The sequence below is a fragment of the Ciconia boyciana genome, chromosome 16, assembly GCF_034638445.1.
Source record: "Ciconia boyciana chromosome 16, ASM3463844v1, whole genome shotgun sequence".
In the NCBI taxonomy this organism is placed as follows: domain Eukaryota; kingdom Metazoa; phylum Chordata; class Aves; order Ciconiiformes; family Ciconiidae; genus Ciconia; species Ciconia boyciana.
Window position 1 is genome coordinate 9,070,780 of NC_132949.1, and position 26,863 is coordinate 9,097,642.

Here is a 26,863-nt window from a genome sequence, read left to right on the forward strand (position 1 = left end):
TTTTTCTCCTTACCGGCCGCGGATCCCGCAGGCGGCCTTGGAGGGCGCACGGAAAATCGTCTTCTAAATTAAAAACCCGCCTGCCGTTGAAAGTGACCGTTAAGGCGGCTCCGCCGTGACCCGGAAGGACTCGGCGGAGGCGGGGAAATTTTGAACAATGTGTGCCGAAAACGGTAAAAAAACGGAAATAAGGCGCGGTCTGTCTTTGCTAGGGGGAGGAGGGGCGAGAAACCCTCGCCGCGTGAAAAAAAACCGTTAACGACGGGGAGCGCCTCTCGCGCGGGCGGGGAGGTGACGGTTTAAAATGGCGGATGCGGAGGGGAGAGCGCTGTGAGGGGAGGTGGGTGCGGGCTCGCGGCTCGGGCTGCTGCTGTGGGAGCTCTGCGCCCTTCCTGCTCCTGCCGCAGCCGGTTGTGTGCTGCGGTTTCTGCCGTGCGTCGTGAGGCGGCCTGGAAGGCTGGCGTGGGCGCTTCGCGGGCTCCCCTTCACCTCCTGCCGGTAGCGATGCCAGGTGAAGCCGCCTCGGTCCGTGCAGCTCGACGCGCCGCGATGGATGCGCGCTGTGGTGCGTTGGCTGAGCAGCGTAGGTGCTTCTGGGACAGCCCTGTGCCCGCACGCTGCCGGCACGGCCATCTCCACCGGCTGCATCGGTGCTTGTGAGAGAGCTGTGGGCCGAGCTGGGAAACGTTAGAAATCCTCCTTTACACACAGCGCTCTCTGCAAGTTCCTGCTTTGGCAGCACGCGTGGTAAATTCGGAACAAGGGTGAGGATTAGCACAGCCCTTGTGTAAGGATGACAAGCAGATTGCCTGAGTTTTGTCTAGGGAATTCGGTGAAAGCTGCTCCCCCATCCCAAAAGTTGTTGCTGTGTCATTTCAGGCACTGAATAAAATGCCCAAACTCTGAGTATGAGCTATAATAAAGAGTTCTAATTTTACAACAGTGATAAATGTTTCAACCCATCTGTTTTGTAATACTGTGTTAAAAAAATAATGGAAACGAAGAGACAGTTGTCTACCGATTTGTTTAAGGCAATGACAGTATCCACATGAGAAAGCAAATTAAATTCAGTATTAGAATTTAAATCCTTATTCTTACTGTAATTATGTTTAATATTTTTTGCACTGAAGAAGTATAAAAATAAGCAATGACATCAATACAAACCTAGGAGTGACAGTTTGTTTCCTGCTACAAAAGACTTAAGAAATCAAATAAACTAGTATTGCATATTTTGTATTGCCTCATCCTATATTGTTCATTATTGTTTCCCAGAGGATTTTGATTAAAACTTTTCTGATTCATCTGCTGAAACCCGTTCTCTAAGGAGAAATTTGAAGTTTATCTTTACAATGATTTCCTTAAAATGACAGAGGGAGTTTCCTGTGTCCCTTATTCACTAGTTTCACAGTCGCTTCAAATCAATACAAGCTGCTGCCAAAGGAATTGGTCCAGCACACCAGCCCAGTTTGCCATGCAGCTAGGTGAATGCTTATGCTGGCACAAGGGGAAGAAGGTGTGAGTGGGACGCAGTGCCTAGAGGATCTTAAAAATCTGTTGCTGTAAATTCATAATATAGAAGAGGAAGAAGCGAACTTTGCTTGTGTTAAAAAAACCCCCATCTTGATATTCTAATTGGATCTTTGTAAAGCAGCCTCTGAATAATCATACTAATTTATTCCACAGGTAAAAAATAAATAAATCAATCTACATTTTTAGAAAATACAGCTCAGGAGTTAAAGAAGAGTTAAATATGTAACAATAGCTGGGGTACGGATTTTATTTAAGTCCTTTACTGTAGATAGCAGAGGTAAAATTTGATGATTACTTCAGTCAATTCTGTATTTCCTTCCTTTCCTCTTTGGCCATCAGTTAAGTGGAGCTGATTTAGCTGAATGCTCCAATCCTGACTTGGAGGCCCAACAGGATAGACAGAGGATAGTAACAGTAAAAAGCAGCCATTAAGTTAATATGTGTGATCCTCTTTCAATTTTGCTGACGCTTTAACGGACATCTTCAAATCTTAAAGGTCAATAGATCTTAAATTTATTATTTAGAAATACTGTGAAGTAAAATATTAAGGGTATGCAATTACTAAAAACTAATGTTATTCCTTGAGACAAAGAAGTGAAAGATTATGAAGACTTTCCTGAGTCACTGAGACAATGAAAGGCAGGTGCAGTGTGCAGAACATGTGTGTTGGTGGCACTGAGATGCTTAGGTTCTCCCAGGTGGGAATAATTTTCCCTTTGGAATGACTTTGTGTATGTTTCAATTCAGCTAATTAGACAGTTTTCTTAGACAACTTTATAAGACTTTTTAAATCTTGCTGAGTATCATTTAGTGGATGGAGATTATAATTCTTAAAAACTACTACAGATCTTTTTATTTTAAGGATTAGATTTCCACCCTTCCAAGTAGAAGAAGTGTACTTTCATAAAACTGCATTTCCCATGGTGCACAAGGGTTTTCGAGGCTGGGTCAGCTGATCTAGATTGTGAAATGTTCCTTATTTCCTGTCCAACATGCATGGAAATGACTGGTGTGTACGAATGTCTCATTTTTCCTTCGTCAGGTGATTTAAAGGCTTTGGACCAGAATTCTAATTTAGAACAATGGCAAGAAACTGAGCTGATTGACTAGCTTGGTATCTGGAAAACTGCTTTGTTTGGGGGAAAGAGATGTCATGAAGAAGTAACATACTGCAGTCTGCTCTGTTAACTTCATGGGAGAAGGTAGAGAGAATCTTGATCTTTTGTACCAGACCTTTATCTTTGTTTTTTTCGAGTTACTGATTTTGCTGTACATTATAAAGAGAGTCACCAGATTTCTTGATTAGTTGATGATTACGTCCTAGCAGCTAATAAGTAGCTCTAAGTAATCGTAATTTTTTAAGCTTTCATTTTTGTTTTATTCTTTTTGCTTATTTGTTTTTAACAGAGGTTAAGAGGAAACTTTTAAAAGAAAATAGAGTTTTTCCAGACTGAAGCTGAGGACTTGGCAAGAAAACACAAAATGTCTCCTGAATCAAAAAAACTTTTCAACATAATTATTTTGGGAGTCTCATTTATGTTTATATTCACTGCTTTCCAAACATGTGGAAATATTGCGGTAGGTGTGAATTTCAAAACATGCCACATTTCTATTGCAGTTATTAATCCTTTTTTGTCTTTCGTGTACTCTAATGTGAGAGTTGCTTTACTTGGGATTTTTTAATGTGAAAGACACCTTGACATTTTGTCTCCTTTCTTTTGGTTTAGTGTTACCTAGATTAAGTTGGTTAACTGGGTAATTAAGCAGTTTATTTCTTTAAAATATCATAGTTACGTATGTAAGTGTGTCTGATTTCTTAGAAAGTAGAAAATTAATGAATCCTATCAAATGTTTGAACTTTAAAATAGTGTCTGTTTTGTCACTTGCAATATTTAACAATTGAATTACATTGGACCTTCCATATTTCTGATTATCCTATGTAGTCCCTTTCAAAATAATTGTGTAAGTTGTTATTATTAACCATGCCCCTAGTTTTTCCTAATCTAACATATTTTTCTGTTCTAACAAACTAGACATTGAGGGGGAGTATGAGGATAACATCTGACAAGTAGTCAGACTTCCACAATTGCTAGAACTGCCAAGTCACCTTCCATCTGAATAATATACTGCTTTAGTATCGTGTATCTCTGCGTGCTGAAGCAAAATTTGGCATAACATAATCCAAATTTACTATTAAAAGCAGATTGTACTCTAGCTACTTCAATTTTTAGAATCCTGCTATTGACATACTTAGCCCAGATCCTCTTAACTTACTGACTTGTTGGCATTGCTTTCAATATTAGTTATTTGCCTGAAGGACAGTTTGATTTCAACATACCTCTTGAGCCTACAGGTCTTACAGCTTCTCTTTTCTTGCATGCAAGAAGAATCCTTTCTGGGTTCATATAAATGTTCTTCACTGCATTATAGAAATAACTACTTAGGATAGTTTCTGTAAAAGTCATAGTGCAGCATGATACTGTACGTGAGTGCATAAGTACAGCCCAATGATCTTAGAAGTTCTGAAATTAACTCACAGCACCTCACTGAATTGGACCTAGTGATCATGCAATCATGTAATTTATTGTCATTAAAGTCATTACAAGTGCCTTTCAATCAGATCTGCCCGCTGGTCCAACTAATTACGTGGTCTCATGATCACTAAAGCCAATTCAAGGGGAAAAAAAAAGGAACAAGGAAATAACGGGAAACCAAAAAGAACAGAAACTCTTATCAGAAGCTCACAGTTAGGTCAAATTAAGAGTATTTTGAAACTTCTCCTTCTTTCCCCGCTTTTTATATTAAGATAGTCATACATATCTACCTAAGAGAGGTGTTTTGTAAAACAAAAGTTTTATGAAATATTTTAAGGTGTCTGATGAAATAATGATATAATCCTAAAGTACTAATTACTGCTTCAAACATAGATGTTTCCCTGCCAAATATCTCCTGCACCTTCATTGTGGAGGTATTGTGAGTTGTAATTAACACTGTAAATTATTTTAAGTACTTTGTAGAGTCTATTAATGATTAATTCTAACGTTTAATACTGACTTCAAACTGATGCAAGTGTTCTCAAACTACAAGATATGTTCTAACATATTACAACATATGATTTTCTCCTCACAGCAAACTGTTATCACAAATTTAAACAACACGGATTTTCATGGCAGTGGCTACACAAGGTAATTTACACAAATCTTATTTCTGTGCTCCTTGCAGAGCGAGGCTAGTTATAATTTCATCTGGTAGAGATATACTATCAAGAGATTGTAGTGTTCTGCTGACTTCACAATTTAATAACATACTTAAAGCAACATAGGCTTCTCACATTCACTCTAGTTCTACTCTGAATTATTTCTAGTTGAACTACATATCTGTTTTGCATGTTTTCTCTGTAGGGAGAAAAAACACCATACGGTCATCACATTCTCAGCGTTTTATCTTAGGAGATGAAGAATGTGGAAGTTATAAAATAAATAAAACTGCTAACTAAGGCCTTGGTTGTTTGCCCTTGTATGCTTCTGTGTGTTTGTGTAGGATAGGTAGTGTGGATCAACTTCCAGGAAATACTGTAACATAAATGTTGAAAGGAGCAGTCAGAAAGACGAGAAGCAAAGCCACAAAAAGCCATTCTGTTTGTTTATTGCACTGGCATAGCCAAACTCACCAAGCATGATCAGGGACCTATTGTAAGCCAAATTAAGCTGTCATATAGGAAAACCTGGTTGCTGCTTTGAAGGGTTTACTGTCTTAATTTAAACTAAAAATACAACTGGCACAAAATGTATCTGTAAAATTTTTGTGGTGTATTTGGCAGAAAATGAAAACGTCACTGGTAGATGAATGAGGCTCTGGAACATTCTCCTCTGGAAGTACTGGGCACAAAAGACAATAACTATTGTTAAGGCACAGTTTGACAAATGCATGTTGTAAATTACAAGACGTGCTTGCCTGCAATAGTTTGGGACTCTATTCAGCAATCCAGGAAACACCGTACACTCCTTTATTCCTATATAGAGTGCAATGAGTGAAGGTAACAGAAGAAAGGAAGGAAATGTTTGACCGTGAAAGTTATGCAGTTACTGAAGTTATGTATGTGCTTATATTGATACTTTGGAATCAGCTGAACATTCTTAAATCAGTTGCGCTTTTACCCTATATTTTAAGTACTTAATCATCTTTGGTGTTTATTTATGTAGCATGTCCATTATTTATGGAGTATTCTCTGCATCAAATCTTATATCACCTTCAGTGGTTGCGATAGTAGGACCTCAACTCTCCATGGTTGTTAGTGGCATATTTTATAGGTAAGTATTAATTTTGAATTTTTGTCTGCTTCCTTTGAAATCTTTCTTTCATTTTTTCACACCTAAGGCTACCATGCCATACATGAAATTGTACTGGCTAAGGAAGGGAACTGTCTGTATCAGTAGACGTGTAACTGCAGAGCACTTCAGCCTATCGGAAACAGAGTGTATTTTTTCCACAGCATTTCCAGACTTTGCTGACTGTGGAGTTCAGTTTGTGGTCTCAGGTTAATGACTGTATAAAAAAAAATTCTACATGCTTAGTGGAGTAAAAAGATTACCTTTTTTCACATAGAACCTGAACTATTTTCCAACTTAAGAGAGAGTAGCTGATTTAGAATAAGCTAAGTGAGATATACGATTGTTAAACTTTGTCCACTTTAAGTCTATATTCAATAAACTGATCTGTTCTGTTCTAGCTTATACATTGCAGTTTTTATCCAACCTGCAACATGGGCTTTCTACACTGCTTCTGTTTTTATTGGCATTGCAGCTGCTGGTAAGCATTGTTCTTACCCTGCTTACTATTCTTTGCTACATTTGAATATACCTCCTAAAATATTTTTGTTTCCTGAGCAATATATTCTGTATATTTCAGTACTCTGGACGGCACAGGGAAATTGCTTGACTGTAAATTCTGATGAAAACACCATTGGAAGGAACAGTGGAATATTTTGGGCACTCTTACAGTCCAGGTAAGCTTTATTTGTTAATCTTTTTTTTTTGTTGTGTACACAGTCTACTTTTTACATTTTTTGATAAGTGGGAGACTGCATCTAAAAATACTCCACTGGTACCTTGCAGTCAGTGAAGTGGGAGGGAAGGCTGGAAGCAACATTTCTATTGCTATTGTGCATTATAGAACACTGAATGAAAGTTACATGTCACAAGTCTCTGCTCTCCACATGCTAAAAAGATACATTTGTGTTAGGGGAGCATTTAGACATGTGTAACAGAAATCTTGTTGATTGTGGAGGGCTGTGCTAATTTGTGTCAGGATCCTGAGTGCACTAATAAGCCCTAATGGTCCTGAACAACCTCACCTGGGACCTCCACCACACCCTTCCCATCTGCCCATGGGCCCAGGCACCCTGTTTAAACTCAGCCCTGGGTGTTCAGTTCCTCTGGAGCTGTATTGGAGGAGTGTTGGTCTCCAGCTCAGCTACAGCTGTGCCTATGCCTGGGTATGGGTCCTGGTGGTCTAGACCCCAGTCCACAGACTGACTTTCTATCTTGGCTTTGTTCTGCTTTGTCACTGTGGACCTGCGTGGCAATCACTGGGCCTGACTCTGGCCTGTGGACTGACTTCCTGGCTTGACCTCAGACCTGCCTCATTGACACAAACTTGTATGATAGTCTGGACTCTTGGTTTACCCTGCCTATAATCTTTGGGTCTGCCCTGCTTGCCTTGCTTGAGTACTGTGGGACTGGGCTCTAGCTGATGAGGCACCTTCTCTGCTGGATGTGTTATCCCCCTTTACTCTTAGCCCTCCTTCCCCAAGGGAGCAGCTGGACCTTGCTGCTCACTGACAAGTTGAAGTGAAGATACTAAAATTGAACCTGGCAGTCGGAAGTCAGAAAATAGATCTTGTTGTTGATAGTTCTCTGATATTAAGCTTCAAGTACTGCATCAACTAAAAAAGTCAACAAAAGGCTCAAGTTCAAGAAAGGTAGTGAGAACATGGTAGTGGACGCTGTGTTGCTGCTGCTCCGTATTTTGTGCAGATATGGTTTCTGCCTCTCAGGGGAGTGTAATGTAGTTAGGGTATAGGGAAAAATAACAAAATGTGCAAGAAGATAGAGCTGCTGACTTGAAGAGAGACTAAAAAAGCTGGGACTCTTTCCTTTGGAGAAAAAGCATCTGAGGAGGGTTATACTGATGGGTTATTAAAAGACGAAGGCAGCAGGTGAGTTGAGTGTATAGCTGTTGCTCACTAAATGCTGCTGTACTAGAACTGAAGTCGCTTGGTCAAACTAGAAGAGGGTTGGTTTGAAATGGATGAAGTGCTTCTTTACACAATGGATGATTAATCTTTTGGAGCTTGCTGGCACAGGAGGGTGTGGAGTTGGACAGTGTTGGCAAGATCAAAAAGGGATCAAACAAATTCATTGGCAACAGGTCCACAAATGGTTTCTGAAGAGAGATACCTTTTACCACCCCTAATATAGCAGTTCTGAGTATTGGGAGATAATGAGGGGAATGAATCACAGAAGGTGTTTAGGCTGGTGGGCCTGCAGTAGATGGCATTGCTGATGCTGTTGTGGGGACAGAATACTGGATTAGGAGAACATCAGTCTGAACCGCTGGCATACTGCCTGTGTTCTTTAAGTTTCAGGTTCCAGAATTAACATATCAGTATGTTGTCAGAGTAGCAATTTCCACAAACCCAACTAATCGTGTGTTTTACAGTGAGTAAAATGCATGGCTTTATATGTGGAAACTTGACTCTAAGGCTGTTTTGAATCACTATTCATTCAGAATTACTATATTTCAGGAAACTGTAGGTAGGAACACAGCATTTCTCTTGAGCTCTTAACAACCAATTTAGCATTGCTGGGGCAATACTTCAGACAAGACATGTGACTCTTCTAAGGAAGTATTACAAAATCATCTCCATAAATATGTCAGCTTTCTAACCTATACCCTTCCAAAATTAGAGAGAGAGGCAATTTAGATGCAGATTTCCTCATTTATGCTACAACCTTGTGTCTTGATTGCTGAAAATGCATTATGGGGAAGAATCCTCTACTGTGTTTGAAGTTTTATATAGAGTAAGTAGTTTACATGGAGAGTGACTAGTATCTTTATTTCTTTCACAATTGCACAGCACTATTTTTTTCATAGAATGGTATTACCGTGATGCTACAACCTTAATCTTACCACAAAAAGTGCTGTTGACCTTTGTTGTCCTTTTTGTTTACAGCTTGTTTTTTGGAAACCTCTATATATACTTTGCTTGGCAAGGAAAAACTCACATATCAGGTGGGTATTGCTTGTTTATTTGGGAGGCCATCCTTTAAAATATGGTAGCGTGAATAAACAGATGAAATAACGAACTGGAAAGTGGCAAGAAACTTAAACAACAGTAGACAATTTTTTTTTCCAATTTATTGTTAGATAGACTATTTTTGGAGTATGTTTTTGATTCAGTGTTCCATGGTACTCATGGCCCTTATATTACGTATGTTGTTTGCCTGCATGCAAAGCACTTTGAGTACCTTCTTTGAGGATATTGTCTATTAAATTCTTCAGAATGCTAGTTTAGAATACGGTTTTTCCACAATAGCTACTCTGGGATTTTTCCCTGTGCAGACACACTTATGCCAAAATACACATATTTTGGGGAAAAGGTATTCTGGAATGGCTATAAGTTTAATATACACACTGTCCTGTTCCGAAGTAAGTTCCTGGTGTAGACCGTTCTTCCAAATCGGATTAGAGACTGATTAACCTATGAAATAAAGGAAAAGAAAGGAAAACCATCCCAGTTGACTTCATGGTTGCACTAATCATTGTGCTGGCATAAAGCAGCAGCAAGACAGAGGTTGAGATGTGCAGCTGGACTGAGAGTGGGCTGCTGCTGCTTAAACTGGCAGCATTGCTGGAAGAGTGTTTAAAGAACTCAGTCTTCCTTTCTTGGCATAGTTTATGAAGACTAACTTCCTAACAGCGTTGTAATTAGTAGTAGTTTTTTTCATTTGACATCATGCTAGTCTGGTAAAGAGCAGGAGAGAGAACAGTAAACTTAATAATATTCTTAAGAAGTTAGATAGTGATTAAGACTCATTGGTTTTAAAGCAGAGACTTAAGTAGGCAAGGTGGGGGGGGTATTGGCTAAGAAAACGACAATGGTGAAAACAGAGCAAAATGTAAGATTTTAATTATAAAACCTGAGTACTGCTGGAAAACTAACATTTTGTAAATAAATAGGGTCGATTGTCCTGTTCTATAATGACTGTGAGAGTTTTCTTTATTGTAGTGTTAAAGTAAAATATTTACTAGAATGGTCAATTCTTTTAACGCTTAAAAGATGAGGATACTTCTGCTGTAGTCAATCAGGAATAAGATGTTGATTTTTAAATGATAATTATCAAGCTTCAGAAATACTGCCCTGTTGAGATGAATAGTCCACTTCATCTGTCTGTTAGATCCATCTTTTCAGGTTCCTCACAGTCATGGGCTTGGTAGCGCAGCACAGGTTAATTTTTAAAGGTCAGCTCCCACATTCCCTCATCTTTAACACAAAGGCTTAAATGTTATTGAAAATATTGGAGACACTTCGGATCTGGTGGGCCTGAAATTCTGTGCATTCCAAATTTCGTTGCTCTTTCTAACCATAGAACAGAGCGATTATCTATGAGGGAGTTCTGCTATTACATTTCCCCCCATCTTTAAACGTCTTGAGACTTCTCTTTATTAAAAAATGTTGGTATCAGAAGGTCTGATGGTGTTTAAAAATCAATTCCTCCTTCCTTTTATTACCTAAATGAAAATTTTACAGGCATTTCAAGGTGAAGCACATATTCTCTTTTTGATCTGTAATCATACACGTTATTTTTAATTGATGTAGAATAATTTTATGTTTCCCTTTAAGCTAAAAGGGGTAGTAAATACAAATGTAGGCAATGTCTTCAGAATCATACACTAGTTCAATCACAACTATTAGCTGTTTCTTGGCACTTTTTTTTCTGCCTAATATTTGTAAATGGGAATTACTTCCGTATTACAGACTTTCCCGTGCCAAACAAGTTGGTTAGTGCAGCAGAGCTCCTGCATAGGGCAGCAATTACCTTCCTTCAGTGGTATGCTGTGTCAGTTAGGTTTCAGTGGTTTTAAGGCCTTTGTAGTTTCCAAGCCTACCAGTTTATGACGTTACAGTGCTAATATTTTTGATGCTGGTAAAGAGCTTTTTTTTTAGAAACCTGAAGGGTTTGGGGTTACTGTGCTGTGTCGACTCTGAATTATATAAATCTTGAGAGATGTACTTTCTTCTGCTAATAATTTATGCACTTCCTTTGTTAATTGGCTCCTCCTTGGTCATAGCCTTTGCATGGCAGAAAATGTGAGTGACACTCTTTAATATGCTGATATTTTATTAGCATCATAAAACTGAGACAGGAATTTGCCAGCAGCTGGGTACCTTTTGCTCCATGTGGAAGGTAAGTTAGAAAATTAGTATGCATTTTAAACACTGTTACGTAGTATGTCTGTATTAGTTCTTTTAAGGTAGTTGAATTGGTTTGAATTGCTTTTGCACATCTAGTTATGACTCTTTGTTTTTCCACAGAGAGTGATCGCAGAACTGTCTTCATTGCTCTGACTGTTATCAGTCTTGTGGGCACAGTTCTGTTCTTTCTGATTAGGAAACAAGAGGACACAAAAGCTCCAGGGGAGGAAGATTCTGCTAATGAAATCCTGGGGGACAGCTCGTAAGTGCTTATGGCAATAACATGTTGTCACATATACTCATTTGTGCTCCTACTCCTCAATGGAACATCATGCATTCACTTTCCCCTCTACACTGGAAACATGAATGTTATGAACAACCTGTAGAATTTACAGATTTAATAAAAAAGTGTGTGTACTTTAACAAGTGTATATTACATATTTTCAAGGGTGGAGTGCAGTACTGCACATTAAGTTTTCCCATTAATAAGTAAGTGCCTTTGGAAAGATACCTTTTGCCTCTTTTTTCTCCACTGATTATTATTAAACACGTATCTGCCTTTCATAGTCTGTCTTGCCCTCATCAGCCAAGTTTAAAGGCTGGAATAAGCAGAAATTACTCCCTTTTAATAGGTTATCTTTTACATACTGAAACATGTTTTTGATATGTTGTCTAAATATATATATGCCACCCTGATAAATTTATTGGAAATGCATAGGTACACAGATAGATAGATTCAGTACAGTTTTGCCTGAGGCATCAGTTTAAATATTTTTGCTTTATTAAAAGAACAATGAAAATGTTAGAAAAATGTCAGTAAGTATGCCAGTGAAAAAATGTTCAAAGCTAAAAATGCTCAGAAGAAAGATTCTGTTAAGCAGGTTAATTTTTGAATGGTATTCACTAGCGCAGAAAGCAAATACATTTTGTGGTTAGTAGTTTAGATTCTCAGAAACTTTTAATAATACGTTAGCATATTCCAGTATATAGTGCTGGGCTAGAAAGTGTACAGCAAATTTGAAAAATTAAGCTGCCTTCCAGCATAGTGATACAGTGTGGTTATTCTTTTTCCATTTTGACTAAGTCATTTATTTACCCAGGTCTGCACAAAACAAAATGACAAGAGCAGTGGCAGCCTTCAGTAAGTACTGTTTCACATAAGAGTTGCTTCAAAAAATACTGACGTATCCTTTCCAGCTCTTCATGATTCTGCTGATAATGTGATCATGTACAAATCACTTAGAACAAAAATTTGTGAACAAATAAGGTTTTAAGAATACATTACAGTTATGTATTCATATATACTTCAAATGTAGACCTTCAGGGATGGCATGCTTGAAAAAATGACTGCCAGATGGCAATGGTTTTCAAACTAGAGATGACGGGTCCCATAGGGACACAGGACTGATGAGTTTTGAGCCCGATAGGAATTCAGTTGTCTATGTGAGCATTTGCAATTTTGAGCCTAGCCAAAATGGGACTTGCAACTGGAAAAGCTTGGGAACCACTGAACTAATGTGTGGGCAAATTACTGTTGATGTATGATTGGTGTGAGCTGGCAGTCTACACTTCAGAAATGCTCCTTTCAGGTGACGGTACCATACAAACAAAGCTTGACTGCAAGCAAAGAAAGTGAAGTAGACTTCATTTCAATTACATACTAGTATAGTCCAGGAGAAATTTGGAGGGGTACTTCCTTGATGTAGTTTCAGATCCAAGCTACTTTACAACAGCTTCCTTATCTAGATAAGCTCAAAAAGAACAGGCCACCACTTGGGAAAACTAGTGCATGAAAGTTGGGTTTTGGGGGTTTTTTGTTGTTTTGGGTTTTTTTCATAAAGAAAAAAATCACTAAGATAACAAGGTAAAGAAGAACTTACATGTTGTTTTATTTTGTCACCAAATGATACCAGTTAAAAACAACAACTTTGAACTGGTGCATCTGCAGTTTCCATTGAAGTTTGATGTGGACTTAAGTTTGTTTTGAGAACATGGGGATCTTCACTGAGAATTTATTTATCCTTTCAGGAGACAGTTGCCATGAACTGAGAGAGAGTACAAAAACACAATAAGCAGAAAATTGTCTGCTAATTGAAAACTGTGTATCCCCGCTTTAATATTTCCCCCTTGCATTTCTTACAAGAAAGGATTTCAGATAACAACATTTCTTTCAAAGGGCAAGTCAGGGTTGGTTTGTTTAGCACTCTGTTTACTGTAATAAAGTCACAGTTTGCATAATTTTAACCTGTTTTTGCAAAGAGCAAAGGAAAATGTAGATTGTCTTAATAGTGTTAGCAGTTATATTAATTTCCATTATTATGTCTTTACAGAGAAATCTATAAAGCTGTGCTTCACCAAAGAGATTCTGCTTCTCAGTGTTACAACAGCCTACACAGGTATGAAGCCAGCAGAGTGCATAATCAAGTAGCAGTGTCAGGGCATTGTTTGGAATTTTAACCCCAGAGCAGGATTGCAATTCCGTATCTCTGCAAACATTACTTGAATAGTTCAATTAACTTTGAATGAGTTACGACACTTCAGTGTTCTGGAAAGTATTTCTGTACAGGAGGAGGGGTGTGCCTAAATCTGCAAATACTGACAGATGTAGTAATGCTTGGTTCAGTACAGTTCTGGGTCACCCAAGTTGAAGGTTAGGCAAAATTTACATAGCTAGTTTTTATGTGATTTGGCATTACGCTATCAATGGGTTGTAGATTGTTTAATGCAACTGCATTGCATTTGAATTAAAATTATTTTTGTAGAATACACTTTGTGTCCCCTCCATGGAGGTGTGGGAGTTTACTAACAGTTTTCTTCATTTTAGTCTTGGTTCTATTGGGGAAAAAGTTTAGCCATTTTCAACTATTCTTGCCACAGCAAATACTAGTGACAAAAGCTCTCTTTCTTTTTAGCAACTTTAGTTAAACCTGGTCTGCCATTGTTAGACCAAGCTATGAGTTGTAAAATTAAAAATACATTTATTTCTGCCACATACTAAAGTGATTCTTCCACAAAAATACTATAAAATATTCAAAATGTTACTGGGATCCTTTAACAGATTTTTGGGGGGTTTCTTGCTCCTTATTTGGCTTCAGATGTAGTTCTGTTCATGATGAAATTAATTTTTAGGAAGAAGAGATGCATTTTCAGAACCTCGGCTCTGAGTCACCATTATGAAAAAATTGTTGTTAGCTCTTGCAGGTTAAAAGAAAGGCTTAGATGTGAACAAACTATAAACAGCACCATAACATCTGCTGAAGTTTGCAGTCAGCTTCTAGTAGAGAAATAGCAATAGTAGCTATGAAGTCGGCCTACACCAGCCACTAATCTGAGTTGCAAGTTACTTCACAGCATCTCCAGTGTTGTGTTAACCCAGATTAACTAACTTTAATTCCTCTTAGATGTTTAGTGCAATGGGAATGTGAAGCAAGATAACAAGAGAAGGGAGTCAGTCAGGTTTTGCCTGATTAATCTGCAATTTGGTCTTAAGGGTAGCCGAAAAAAAATCAGTCCAGCTGGGAAAAAAAGCTGCTGCCATCTGGTGGCTCTTGGCCAATATTGCCACTTTATGTAGGAAAATACAAAATCCTATAAGGCCAAGAGAATCTTTTATTTCCAAAATTGATGGTCGGATTGTTACGACTAGTCAAAGTTCATCCCTTTTTGAGGGGTATACACAGTTCATATACCATGTTAGGTAGCCTGCTACTGGTAGACCAGGATATGGTGTACCATATTTTTGTAATAGCAAAAGACAAAGGAGGTAAATGAGAAACAGTTTTTTTTTTGAACTGTTTTTCTTTGTTTAAGCATAACACTTTGTATTGTTTTACATATACTTTTTATTAAGAAACTGATATTTTTACACTGGTTGCTTGTAGTCATGCTAGTTGGACTCAGCCGTGTTACCTTTCCTCACAGTAATGGCAATAGAAAGAAAGAAGTGTTTTAAACAAATAGCAGTTGTTCTTTCTCAGTTTTAGTTCATTATGTATGTATAGAAAGGTAGCAGTCCATTTTAGGAATCTTAGCTCCTTATTGGTATTTGGGGATGCAGAGACTTTCCTAGGAATGCCATAACTTGGAGGGGAGGGGGAAATCTTACACTGAAATTGTGCTTTATTTCTTCAGTTACTTTAAGTGTTATTTCACATGGCACTGTTCATTTGGATGAAATTCTAAAGTTCTTGAAAAGTAGAAATATAAACTATAGGTAGAGATTGTGTCAACAGAAGCAGTACTGAACCTGACTGCATGTGACACTAATTACTGACACTGTTTTTTCTAATAGAGTTTTTGTAAACTGGCATAGGAGAATAACATAATTACATAATATAAAAATTCCCTGTTTGCTTCTATTATGCATACCTCATTTAAATATATGTGAAAGATACTTTAGGGAAAAACAGCCTTTAGACATAAAGAATTTTTTCATAACTTTCATAATAGTTCATCTGTTAATTTTGTTTGGTTTCCTTCAAAGGCTTGGAATTAACATTCTTTTCTGGAGTATATGGAACATGTATTGGTGCTGTGAATAGGTTTGGCGGTGAAGAGAAAAGCCTTATTGGTCTCTCTGGTATTTTTATTGGTGTTGGAGAAATTTTAGGTGAGTCTAAATTCACTACCTTATAGACAAAAAAGATTAAGATGTAGTTACTCAGAATGGTTTTTTGTATTTAACTGAATAGTGTCTTTCAAGCTTCCAGCAATGATTATGTAAATACAAAATGAAATATTAGAAATAAAATTGTCAACATCATTCCTTATTGCACTGTGAATTATACATTACACCATGTAAAGTGAATGCAGACTAGGATGTGAAATACTGATGGCTATAAATCCTAAGATTTTGCATTCTTTTTGGGTTAGTGCAAAGGAATACATAAGACTTAGAATGAGAGCAACACTAAGCTACAATGTTATTATGGAATTTTCAGCATTTTGATATTCTGTTTTTAAATAGTATTCTGTTTATTGTTATTATTTCTTAAGTGATGTTGTGACTATTTTAAATTTATTAAATTATTACACTAAAGATTTTTTCTTTAAAAACATTAGCTTGTGTTATATGAGATCTGATATTTGAATAAAATTGAATACGGGCAATGTTCATTAAGTTTAAGCAAAAAAAACCCAAAACTTAAGTACTGCAGTGTTTAAAAAAAAAAAACAAAAAAACAAAAACCAAAAACCAAACAACCCAACAAACAAAAACCCACTGTCTTTGTTCACTGGAAACTTGGATCCATAGAGAGATGCACGTTTTTGCAATTAAGAGCTAAGCACAAGGCCATCCATTTTCACTTAGTACTGTTGCAATACTGGAGGAAACAGTGGCTGCTGGAAAAATACTTGCAAAAAGGTTAAGTGTCTTCATTGGTAATCATCTGATAAATCTCCTGCCTGCATTTCCCAGACATCTGTAGCAACCCAAAGGTTATGTCATCTAGCAAATGGGGGTCGCAGATCTGGCAAACCTCTTGAGACTGTTTTCATGTCTGTCAATCTCAGTTATCCAATATGGGGAAGTTTATAATCTAAGTTTTCAGCTTTTTTTTTTTAGTACTTTAAGTTTGTTTCTGTTCTTTACATCTTCATTTCTGATTTAATAATCCAATCTTTTCGACTTGTGCAGGTGGAGGAATCTTCGGTTTACTGAGCAAGAATAATCGCTTTGGCAGGAACCCTGTTGTGATGCTAGGCATCGTTGTCCATTTCATAGCCTTTTATTTAATTTTTTTCAACATGCCAAATGATGCCCCTATCGCTTCTATGGAAGGAACGGATGATGTTGCTTATATGATTCCAAGGTATGTAAACTGTTTCCTTTGGCTGGTATAATTCAAGATGTATCTAAACAGCTTGTTCCTCTAATAGAAAACTCCTTGAAGCTGCTTTTCTGTGTAGTGACTAACTCCATAGAAAAGGCTTTCAGGAATTCTCTTTTTATTGTGTGCACCCAATTTAGGAATTTAAATGGCATAAGAATAAAAAGCACGAGGATGTTTGGTAGCAATTCTGTCACTTGAACTGACATTCCTGGCATCTAGTACAATAGTGAGAACTAGGTGTCAGGAATTCAGTTTATTTTAAAGCAGTGTTGGGTTCAGTTTTACTACAGCGGGGAGCACCAGCCTTGCACTGTTGCACTCGTTTCCAAAGTCTTTGAATGCTCATTGTCAAAGTCCACTTGATCTAACTGGAGCCATGCTATGCCTGCCTCTTATACCACTCAGTGTTAGGGGAAGAATATAGGGAGCTTTCTTATCTCATCATTGCAGCCTTCTTTTGGGGTGTATTTTTGCCAATTTGTGTGGAAAGTACAGTGTGCAGATGCAGCTGCTAACTTGCAATTATAAGCATTTGTGCCTGTGCAGGTGACTTCTTTATTTAACTGGCGTATTTTTCTGCAAAATGACTTGGTATTTCTCTAATATTCCTGCAGTTTTTATGAACTCACCGTGTGTGTCTCACTTTTAATCACTGCCTTGTGGGCTTTGTGGCTCCAAGCATCAAAATTGGTTCTTTTAGCAGTTCTAACTTGGTACAGAATTGGCTGCAGGTAACAGTAACGGAAGTCTTAGCATTCAAGAAACTAAAATCTGATGAAACTATTATTTTTGCCAAGCTAGGCATTCCCAGTTCTTTTCCAGTGAAATTTAAAGTTTGATAACTTTCTTCCATTCTCAGTTTCCAAGCAAGTCTGCCAGAAATAGTTTATAGATGTGTAAGCTGTTTGAATGAATGGCTTTTAAATTTGATTCACTTTCTCCTTCAGCAAAGAGGTGGCCATATTCTGCAGCTTTCTGTTGGGCCTGGGGGACAGCTGCTTTAACACCCAGCTCCTCAGTATTTTAGGATTCCTGTATTCAGAAGACAGTGCTCCTGCCTTTGCCATCTTTAAGTTTGTTCAGGTATTACATAACACAACCTTTTGAAAGTACGACTGTTGGAATGTTACTGAAATACTGGGCTGGGTCTTTTAACGAGCTGAGAAGAATTATGTTGTTTCTGCAAAGGATTTCGACCTTTTTTCCTTCACAGGAGAAAAAAGTTTTTAGGTAGGAGTAGCTTGATTGTTTACCTTGGTGTGATTATATAATCAAACTGCTATTACTTCAGAGTTTTGAGGGAAGTTAGAAGTGTCAGGAATTGTAGTTTAAAGTCAAAAGGCTAGCACAGTTGACCAGACTTGGGTTTTATTTAAATAATCATTTACTGAATTTATTTACTCAAAGAACTCCTTGACAGAGGGGGGTGAGTTAAAAGGAAATGAGTTGTTGAAATAGTGGTTGAAGGGTTTGTGGATGTTGTACCACATCACTGGGAGTTACCAGGTGGGTACATAGACAAAAGAAGAATTAAGTTATGTTGTTTATCTGTTCTTAAGTTGTCAGAATGCCAAAATAAATGCATCTATGCTAGCTGGAGACTCAGATGAAAAGTCTTCATACAATATGAATACAACTGCTGCATTTTGGATAGATCACTCACAGGCATTAATCTTGTTTGGTACTGAACTTCCCAGGTTAACATCTGTGTCGATCAGAGGTATTGGTAGAAAAATGGTGGTGCAAAACATTGAAAATGTTCATGCACGGTCACCCCAATAGCAAGCTAGTGCTGGGAGCAGAGGTCAGAGTGTGTCTAGTTTAAAAGATGACAGCTGCTTGCTTCAAAAAGAAATTTTTTTTCCCTTGTGCACTGCTCCATTTTTGTGTCATTCTCGGTGATAGGTAAGAATTTGAGATAGACGTGGAATATAAAGATTCTTTATATGAGCTCTAATGAAAATTTTACCCTTAAAAAGGATAGATTGCAAGTAAACAACGCTGCTTGTCAAAGCCTTTAGCTATTTTGATATAGAATAGTTTGTGATGCTGTAAACCTGGGAATAGTTTTCTGGATTTTGCCTTAAATCCTTGGCAGTGTTGTTTCTAGACAAACTGTTTTCAAATACCAGAGAACTGCACTTGCGATGCTACAGACGCTTTTGAGTTTTGTGTTCACTTTCTGCAGTGAACACTATTTAAATAACAAGTAAAAACTGCATCTGTTGTATATCATATCAAGACATATGTTGAGCTATAATGAAGTTTTAAGATTATATATCTTCTACAGAAGCATACTACTGAGAGTTGCATATTAAACTGTATATGTCAGTTTAATAAACCTTGTGTAGTAATATTAGCCTGGATATCTCCACTGATAATCTCTTTATGTTGTGTTTTTTTTTTCCTCTCAGTCCATCTGTGCTGCAGTTGCATATTTCTACAGCAACTACTTCCTTCTGCAGTGGCAACTCCTGATCATGGTGGTTGTGGGCTTCTTTGGAACGATTACCTTCTTTACAGTGGAGTGGGAAGCAGCAGCAGCTCTTGTTGCCCGTGGCTCGGACTACAGCAGCATTTGATCTAGATACCATGCCTAGTCCAACATAAGGAAAAACACAGGCACGTTTGTGAAGTGATGCGAGAAGGTGAAAAGATAAAGTTGCTGCAGAGGTTAAGATGGAGGAAACTACTACTAAATCACCATCGATCTAACTGAATGTGAAACATGGGAGAAAAAACATGCCAAATTTGAAAGGCTTTTTTCTTGCATTAATCAACTGAGTGTGTGGTATGCATGTTCTTAAAAATCGTGTATTAGAAATGGAAGGAAATAAGAGATCTATGTATAGAACAATTCTGTTCTGAGACGTACCTTTCAGAATGTAATTGCCTAATTTCACTCTACCATGCACTACAGAATTACAGTTTTGTTTTTTCCCCTTAAATTATTTTTCCTATATGCTAGTTCTGCAGACACTTGAATTCTTGTATTGAATGAGTGGTATTTTTATAAGGTACATTGTATCGCAGAGTATGTCTGCACAACTGAGAAATCAATTTGTCATTGACTTTTTCAACAATTAGATATGTAGAAGTATTTCTGTGGGAAATGTTGCCACCTCATTCTGTATCATCCAGTTCCTTGTTTCCCAACCATTTGTTTATTAATCTATTTCATGTGCTTAAATTTTATTAGATGCATGGTTTTCTTGAAGAAAGTGAATCAGGTTGTAGTATGACATGAAAGATTTTACAAGAATTTGAAGAAGTTACCCTTAGGCATCTTAAGGATGTGATCCTGAGACCTGTAAAGTATTGATAATTGAAAACAGTCTCTTCATTCAGCATCTCAGAATTGAACTGTGTTGGGACAGCTGCTGAAACTTTCTCAGGGTAATGCTATATGAAGGACCATAAGACATGGCTTCCATCCCAGACTCCCAAATAGTTATTTTGAATTCAGTGAAATTTTCATCATAATCTGTGGTGGGAGCATTGTCTAAGATAACTTTTTAAAGTACAAATAGACTCAGAATGTGAACTGTAAGAATAATCTTGCAGTGTTTATTTTACTCCATAGTCTAAAAATACCTGAAATGCTTGATGTAAGTTGTTTCATTCAGTATATTTTGAGAAGACTGTACTGTTATCTTTTTCTGCCAAATGTGAAAACAAGGATACTAGCATAGTAACTAAGTTTTAATCCAAAACTGTTATAGATGATATAACACAGGCAGTGAATGCAACTCACCTTGATTTTATCTGTCTACATGACTCTGTAGTACTTGCAGTTATGTTTCTGTCTAGCGGACAAACAAGATGCAAATGAGAGCAGGTATGGAACACTGAGAAGGTGTTTTTAGACACTCCATGTAGCTATTTTTAGAAAAGTACCATTTGCCAACCTTTTTTTAATGCACAGTCAGAATGTTAATGTTTTCTCTTTAAAGACAAGTGGGAAAAAAAAAGTTGACTTGGTATGTGTCAGTAGCTCCTGCGTGTCATAACTACGTTGATGTATCCAAGGTTAAACTCAGTGAGGGAGTATGGTATCTCCTGTGACACTTCCTGTCAATTCTGCTCTCAGAGGGCACGTAACACACAACTCCCATGAAGCACAGCCCTCTTCATGCACAGTAAAATAGCAGAGAGGGATTATTTTACAGGCATATAGAAAGGGATTTTTAAATTCACTGCAGGCTTTTGCTGTGAGATCAGTAAGATGTTAATGGGAGGATGGGAAGGCACCTGAACATTTGGCAAGCGAAGAAATCTGTGAGGACAGCCACGAAATAAAAGCCTTGTGTATTCCCAGGAGATTTAATGAATGATGTAAAAGAAAATGAGACAGAACACACATTTGAGCGAGGGGTTACCAAAGCCATTGCAATTTGTCAGACAAACTGAAAAAGCATTCAGTATTCAATCAATATATATGATTAATGTGACTAGCAGCACTTGAATGCCTTTCTCTTATCCACTCCTGTTATCCTGTAATTTGAAGCATACTATTTTTATATACTGAGCACCATAAAAGGTAGAGATGATAGGATGCTGCCAGTGATTAGAATTCTCTTGCTACCACACATTTGTGTTTTCTCCCAGGTACCAGAAGGGATAAAGAGCTTTTTTTAAGATAGGAAATTACTGACTTTTTGTCTCCGAACTCTTCCTGGGACCTGTTTTCCCCTACATATCAACGAGAGAAGAAAGAGTTGGAAGTTCACAAGGAACAATTTTGTCTTGCAGCATGTGTGTGTGTGGGGAAATGATTCTCGGGTCTTGTGGTGATGAGTAACTTATAAATGCTTTTAAAACAGTGCCATTTAATTGTAGCTAGGTTACGGCTGTCATGAGGTTGCTTTTTAAATTGATCTTTTAATGATGAACTTCTGTGTTGTTCATCTGCCATATAAGAATTATATCAACTATTTTATTAGAAATTAAAGAAAATTGCTAAGTTTATGTAGCTTCAGAAAGCATTTTGAGACCGACTTTCAGGGATACTAATGAACTCTAGGACTTGTGGATTTTCAGTACCTCTGTGAATCTGGTGCTTTACTTTTTTTCTTTTTTTTCTCTCTGTTCTGCTTGGTCTGACTCAATATCAAGATAATGTTAGAAGGCTGTTCAGAACCATTATTGGGTTATTAAAGTGAAGTATTATTGCTCTGTGACAAGTTTTACAAGAAATCATGAAGTTCTCAAAACTGCATCATGGATAGCCAATTATTTTTTACTATTAACTATATAAGTATTGCTTTTGACATTTGATCTTGAGACAGTTCTCAGTTATTCAAGCCCATGATGACACGTGATTGCTTTTCATTTATTCATGTTTCTTTGATTTGTCAGGAGGTGAAAAATCCACCCAGCTGTACACAATTGTTAGTTCGGTCAAAATTTTTGGTATAGCAATAGGAAGAATAGTAATGCTGACATCCATTTATGAATCCATCTCTTTTATCTTTTTATCAACATTTACCAGCCCTGAGACTGCACCCCATTCATTTCACCTCCTTGGCCTTTGAACAATTTCATATTAATCTGAATTGGGAGCTTACTGTTAAATTAAGTGGTATTTGAAAAAAGGCTTTTGCTGTATTTGTGGTATTGTGGGTTTTATATTAGGGATTTTATCTTTATAAGCAAAATTATACATTAAGTTGCTTGGGTTTATTGAAAAAGAAGTCTTTCATTTGTGTTTTTTTCTTTTTCCTCTTCTTATCATTTTAGGTTGTTACTAAGGTTTAATATCTTGACATATCACATCCCCAAGTGTTTCAAACAAATGCTAAAGAGGAAATGAAAACTGATATTCTTGACATTTGAGTGCCAAAGAAGCTGCTGCAAATTAGTCTAATGCATATCATATAAGCATATCGATATTTTTGTCTTGCCAGTTGGTTTTCATTTTGATATATTAATGGAGGGAAAGAGAAAATTTCTACAACTGTAGACCTCATTCATAATTAAGTGATGTACTTTTACTTTTGTGGCGTTAATTTTATGAGGTACAATCTATGTTAGCAAGTTGAGATAAGGAAGAGAACCATTTATAAAATGTTCTTTATAAATAATTCTAATGATAAATTTCTGCAGATATAGCTAAACTCATAAGGGATATTAAAGTAAAAACAAAAAGAAAAACTACACTGTAACCTTTACCAAGGTCCTTATCTTAGCAGAAACCCTCCTGTGGTACAGTTATTAAAAACAAGAAGTCTTCTGCTGGTATAGTTCTTTCAATTTTTGTGACCATTTTAAACTATACTGGAAAGAGCTTCCTGGTCAATTTGCTGGTATAACTTCATGGAAAAATAATTTAAGTGTAGAAAACCATAAATTTGGGACAATGTGTCAGTTAACCAGACTGGGAAAGCTCCATTTGACGTTCTTGGAACTCCACAAGTTTACTTCAGCTGGGGAATGTGGTTCCCTGGACACCAGCCTGACTGAGTGCAGTGATTAATGCTACAGAGGTTGCCTAGCAGCTTGCTGCTGTTTGAAGAGTAGGCGTGTATGAAGAGAACCTCAAAGATTGCTTCCTAGGGCAATGATTAGTTGTTTGCTGTCAGTATAAATAGGAACCACTATGTTCCACATCATGCTGGTAGACACAATACTCCACTTTGACTCAAATTCTGCAAGTATTGTTAGTTAAGACAGGATCTTACAATCATGACTGCTAATTTTTCTAGCGACATGTGTTTTCAAAGACTATCTACACCACTATTTTCTTTGGAAGTCGTGTGGCTCCACTTAATGCTAATTGGATGGCAGCAGTAGTTAATACCCTGTTTTCCTTGTTCCCTGGTAGGTCTTCTAACACGCTGGCAGAAATATTCAAAAATGGGAGAATTTAAAGATGGCGATGACGTTGAGAAGTTAGCTGCTTAACGAGACACTTGCCATTCTGATATGACCACACTGGTTCAGAAACAAGGTTGAGACTCTGTTCTAGTTTTCATGGATAAATTCAGAATGATGCTTTGATAAGTTTAACTTCAGAGATTGTGTTAGTACCACAGAGAAGCACTAATGAGAGAGTGGAAAAAACATCCCTAAAGTGCAATAGAGAGCAAATCTGGAACCGAGACTAATTCTCAGCGGGCATGTGAAGGGGGTGCTTTGTTCAGTTGAGTTTGGGCACTTAGCTGCTGCTGGCATTGACGCAATTTCTATTTGTTTCATACTTTCTCTGCTATCTTAGTTATTTCAGCTGTTGACATGTCTTCCTCCAAGCTATCCTTTCTCTTTTGTTTACATTTTGACACTGTGCAGAAGTCTAATTTAAAAGCTTGAAACTTTTTTACTTTAATAAAAGGTGTCTTTGGGTTAGAAGTGGTGATAATTAGGAACAGGCTCACACAATGATTATCCTAATGAAAATGTGGATTTCAAGTGAGTGTACCCAACTCTTTACTGTATTTCTTTTCATGATCACAATCATGCAAATAAAAGTGAATCACAGACAATGTTTTTGTTAATACATTGTTAAGTTCTCAGAATTGCACTTGTCACTGTTTTAAAGAGTCATGCCAGGGGCTTTGGAAAAGGGAGACAGTCTTAACTGATGGATCTCGGAAATGCTTGTGCCACCTGTAAGGGCCTGCTTAGGAAAATGAAAATGTTTTGTTTAGTGCTAAGTAGCACTTTTGAACCACTTAATTCTAGTTATGGTGTAGACTAGTGAAATGTCTTGGGGAAGTCAGGGTGGCTGCTTCAGTCCTGGCCCGGTTTCTTTCCCTGTCCTGTTTGAGAGCCCATCTTAAGAAAACTGACCCCATTGTTGAGAAGAGAATGTGTCTAATGTGGTTGGTTGGTTTGTTTTGTGGGTTCTTCCAGTATCCTTTCCCATGACTTTGGATGTTTTTCTCCTAGCTCAACTGTTGTTTGTCTGAAAGACTCCGCAAAATTCATCAGAACTGTGGAGTATTTGGGTCCTGTTTATCTAAAATTAAGTGTAGATGTGGAGGGCTATTGTCCACTCAGAAACTGTGTGGCTAAAAGGCATGATTCAGTCCTGGCTTCATACTGTGAGTCAAGGGCATGGAGGGAGCAGCAGGGAACAGCTTTGCTGGCTATCGTTTGGCTGGATTGTACGTGAAATAATACGATTGCAGAGATGAAGATATCGACGGAAGGTAACAAGTGCCTCATGCAAGGAGGCCAGTACAGACAAATTTTGCTTGCTGCATTTTTCCCTCAAGAATCAGTAATTTGCGGATTTGTTAAAATCCACTGTGGTTCCACTAGTGTGATCTTTGGATGGTCTTGGTATTCTGATTTCTGAGAGAAAGAATCTGTATTCAATAGCCAACTATAAAGTCCTTTATGTGAACAAATAGAAAAGAACCTCGCAGGTTAGCTTTTGCTGTGCACAGCCCTTTGAATCTTTGGATAAAAGGACATTTAGGAGTTTGCACTTCAAAGTTAGATCATGAAGGAGGAAAAAAACAGAGGGTTTGTGTCTTAAATTAAAAAAAATCCTTCATTCTGTCATATTAAAGGAAAATTGCTATTTGTTAAGGTCACTTAGTGAAATTAGCTTCAATTAAGCATCCTTGCTAAATGCAGTGGTGACTGCTTATTGTCAGAGCCACTCATCTTGTGGTAATGCCTGACCTGCAGAGTTTGTTATGATTATTAATCTTTGTAAAAACAAAACACCCCCCACCACCAATTACACAGATAATAACCTGTTTAAAAGAGCCTGACCACCATACATCCTTATTTGTTTCGTGCTCACAAAAGTATAACTGTGGTACAGAGCATTTGTTTAACAGCTCCAGTGCTGAATGATTGTGCTAAGGAAGTAAAGTATTTCCTCTGTAGCAATACAACAGTGAGGATGCTCAGGGCTGTGTGCTGTGCTCCTTTGCCATGGGACTGTTTGGTGCTAAAAGCAGGGGGCAGTGGAAAGAGTGGCAAGCTGCCAGAGTGCCTCTGTCCTGGCCAAGCAGCATGAGCGATAGAGGAAAACGCAGGTGGAGGATAGCAGTGAGTGCTCAGCCTTCTCCCTTGCTGAAATTTCTCCAAATGCTCATCTAAAATTTGCAGACTATATTTCTAAACTACCTTTTTTCCCATTATACATATTCCTATAAAATATCTGTATAGGGTATAGATGACCACTGTCATGTATTCCTACTCTCAGCTTGACACAGGGTAAAACCAACATGTTCCTCAGCTGGTGCTTCCATTTAGGTGCTTTCCCTGTGTGTAGGTGACCCAGCCCTGCAGCACGATGAAAGTAGCTGCTCTTCCTCCCCATGGGGCTGGGATTCCTCCTCTGCCTTCAGAGGCAGCAGGCTAATGGCGTGGGCATGAGGCTGATGCTCTCCGCTGGCGAGTTAGGGCACACAGCCGGGTAGACACTAGGCAGTGCTAAACTCACCAGTACAATGAGCACTTGTGCTGTAACTGGAAGTTTTGGAGAAAATACGGCGTGAGTGAGAGCCTGAAAAATGAGTGTTCCAGCAGTCACGTTCATATGCCATCCTTACTTACCTCATTGCAGAGTGAAATAGAGCAGTAATCACAGGCAGATCTCAATGACATTTATGAATAATTATAATAATTATACTTCATAAGAGCTTAATTCTGCAAATTCTCAGACGTGTCGGTAGGACACGAAGTGCTGCCCTTTCGCAGTCAGTGGCAGAGGACAGTGCTCGGTCCCCCTGCGGATGATCATCAGGATCAGCGTGGAACGGCGCTTGCCTACGCTTCGTGCTTTCATGCTAGTGCTGCTGTGATTTGATATACACATAAAAAATGACTGTAGGGGAAGGAAAGGGCATTATGCACACTGGCTTTCATTTCATGCAGAAAGCAATTGGATTTATAAGTTTGCTAGCCGATAAGAATATTTATGATGTTCTGCAGCAAACAAATAAACTACCAGTCCCCGGGATTGGGAGGGAGGATGCCTTGAAATGCTGCAACACTGGAAGCTTCATGTTCAAGACATGCTTCCCGGATAAGACACCTTTGTAGTGAGGGAGATCCAGGC

At 37.9% G+C, this 26,863-nt stretch overlaps 1 protein-coding gene across 5 annotated transcripts; it reads left to right on the plus strand.

The window, feature by feature from the left end:
* Positions 1-110: 110 nt before the first annotated feature.
* Positions 111-24,317, plus strand: MFSD11 (major facilitator superfamily domain containing 11). Of its 5 annotated transcripts, none has more exons than XM_072880924.1 (15): positions 111-173; positions 2,573-2,732; positions 2,938-3,108; positions 4,660-4,715; positions 5,733-5,840; positions 6,260-6,339; positions 6,439-6,535; positions 8,765-8,823; positions 11,129-11,270; positions 12,109-12,149; positions 13,339-13,404; positions 15,492-15,617; positions 16,647-16,821; positions 17,790-17,925; positions 19,257-24,317. In XM_072880924.1, the coding sequence occupies exons 3-15, from the start codon at positions 3,013-3,015 to the stop codon at positions 19,422-19,424; spliced, it is 1,350 nt and encodes a 449-aa protein (XP_072737025.1). In that variant the 5' UTR covers positions 111-173; positions 2,573-2,732; positions 2,938-3,012; the 3' UTR covers positions 19,425-24,317. The 5 variants fall into 5 exon arrangements, with proteins under 5 accessions (XP_072737025.1, XP_072737024.1, XP_072737021.1 ...); XM_072880923.1 differs by lacking the exon at positions 111-173 and adding an exon at positions 226-340; XM_072880920.1 differs by lacking the exon at positions 111-173 and adding an exon at positions 305-764.
* Positions 24,318-26,863: the final 2,546 nt, after the last annotated feature.

What these genes read in the sequence shown, in the direction of transcription:
- MFSD11 (XM_072880924.1), top strand. Translation starts at nt 3,013, where the DNA reads ATGTCTCCTGAATCAAAAAAACTTTTCAACATAATTATTTTGGGAGTC. An exon ending in AAGAGCAGTGGCAGCCTTCA is followed by an intron (nt 12,150 to 13,338) that starts GTAAGTACTGTT and finishes ATGTCTTTACAG; the next exon opens with AGAAATCTATAAAGCTGTGC. An exon ending in CCATCTTTAAGTTTGTTCAG is followed by an intron (nt 17,926 to 19,256) that starts GTATTACATAAC and finishes TTTTCCTCTCAG; the next exon opens with TCCATCTGTGCTGCAGTTGC.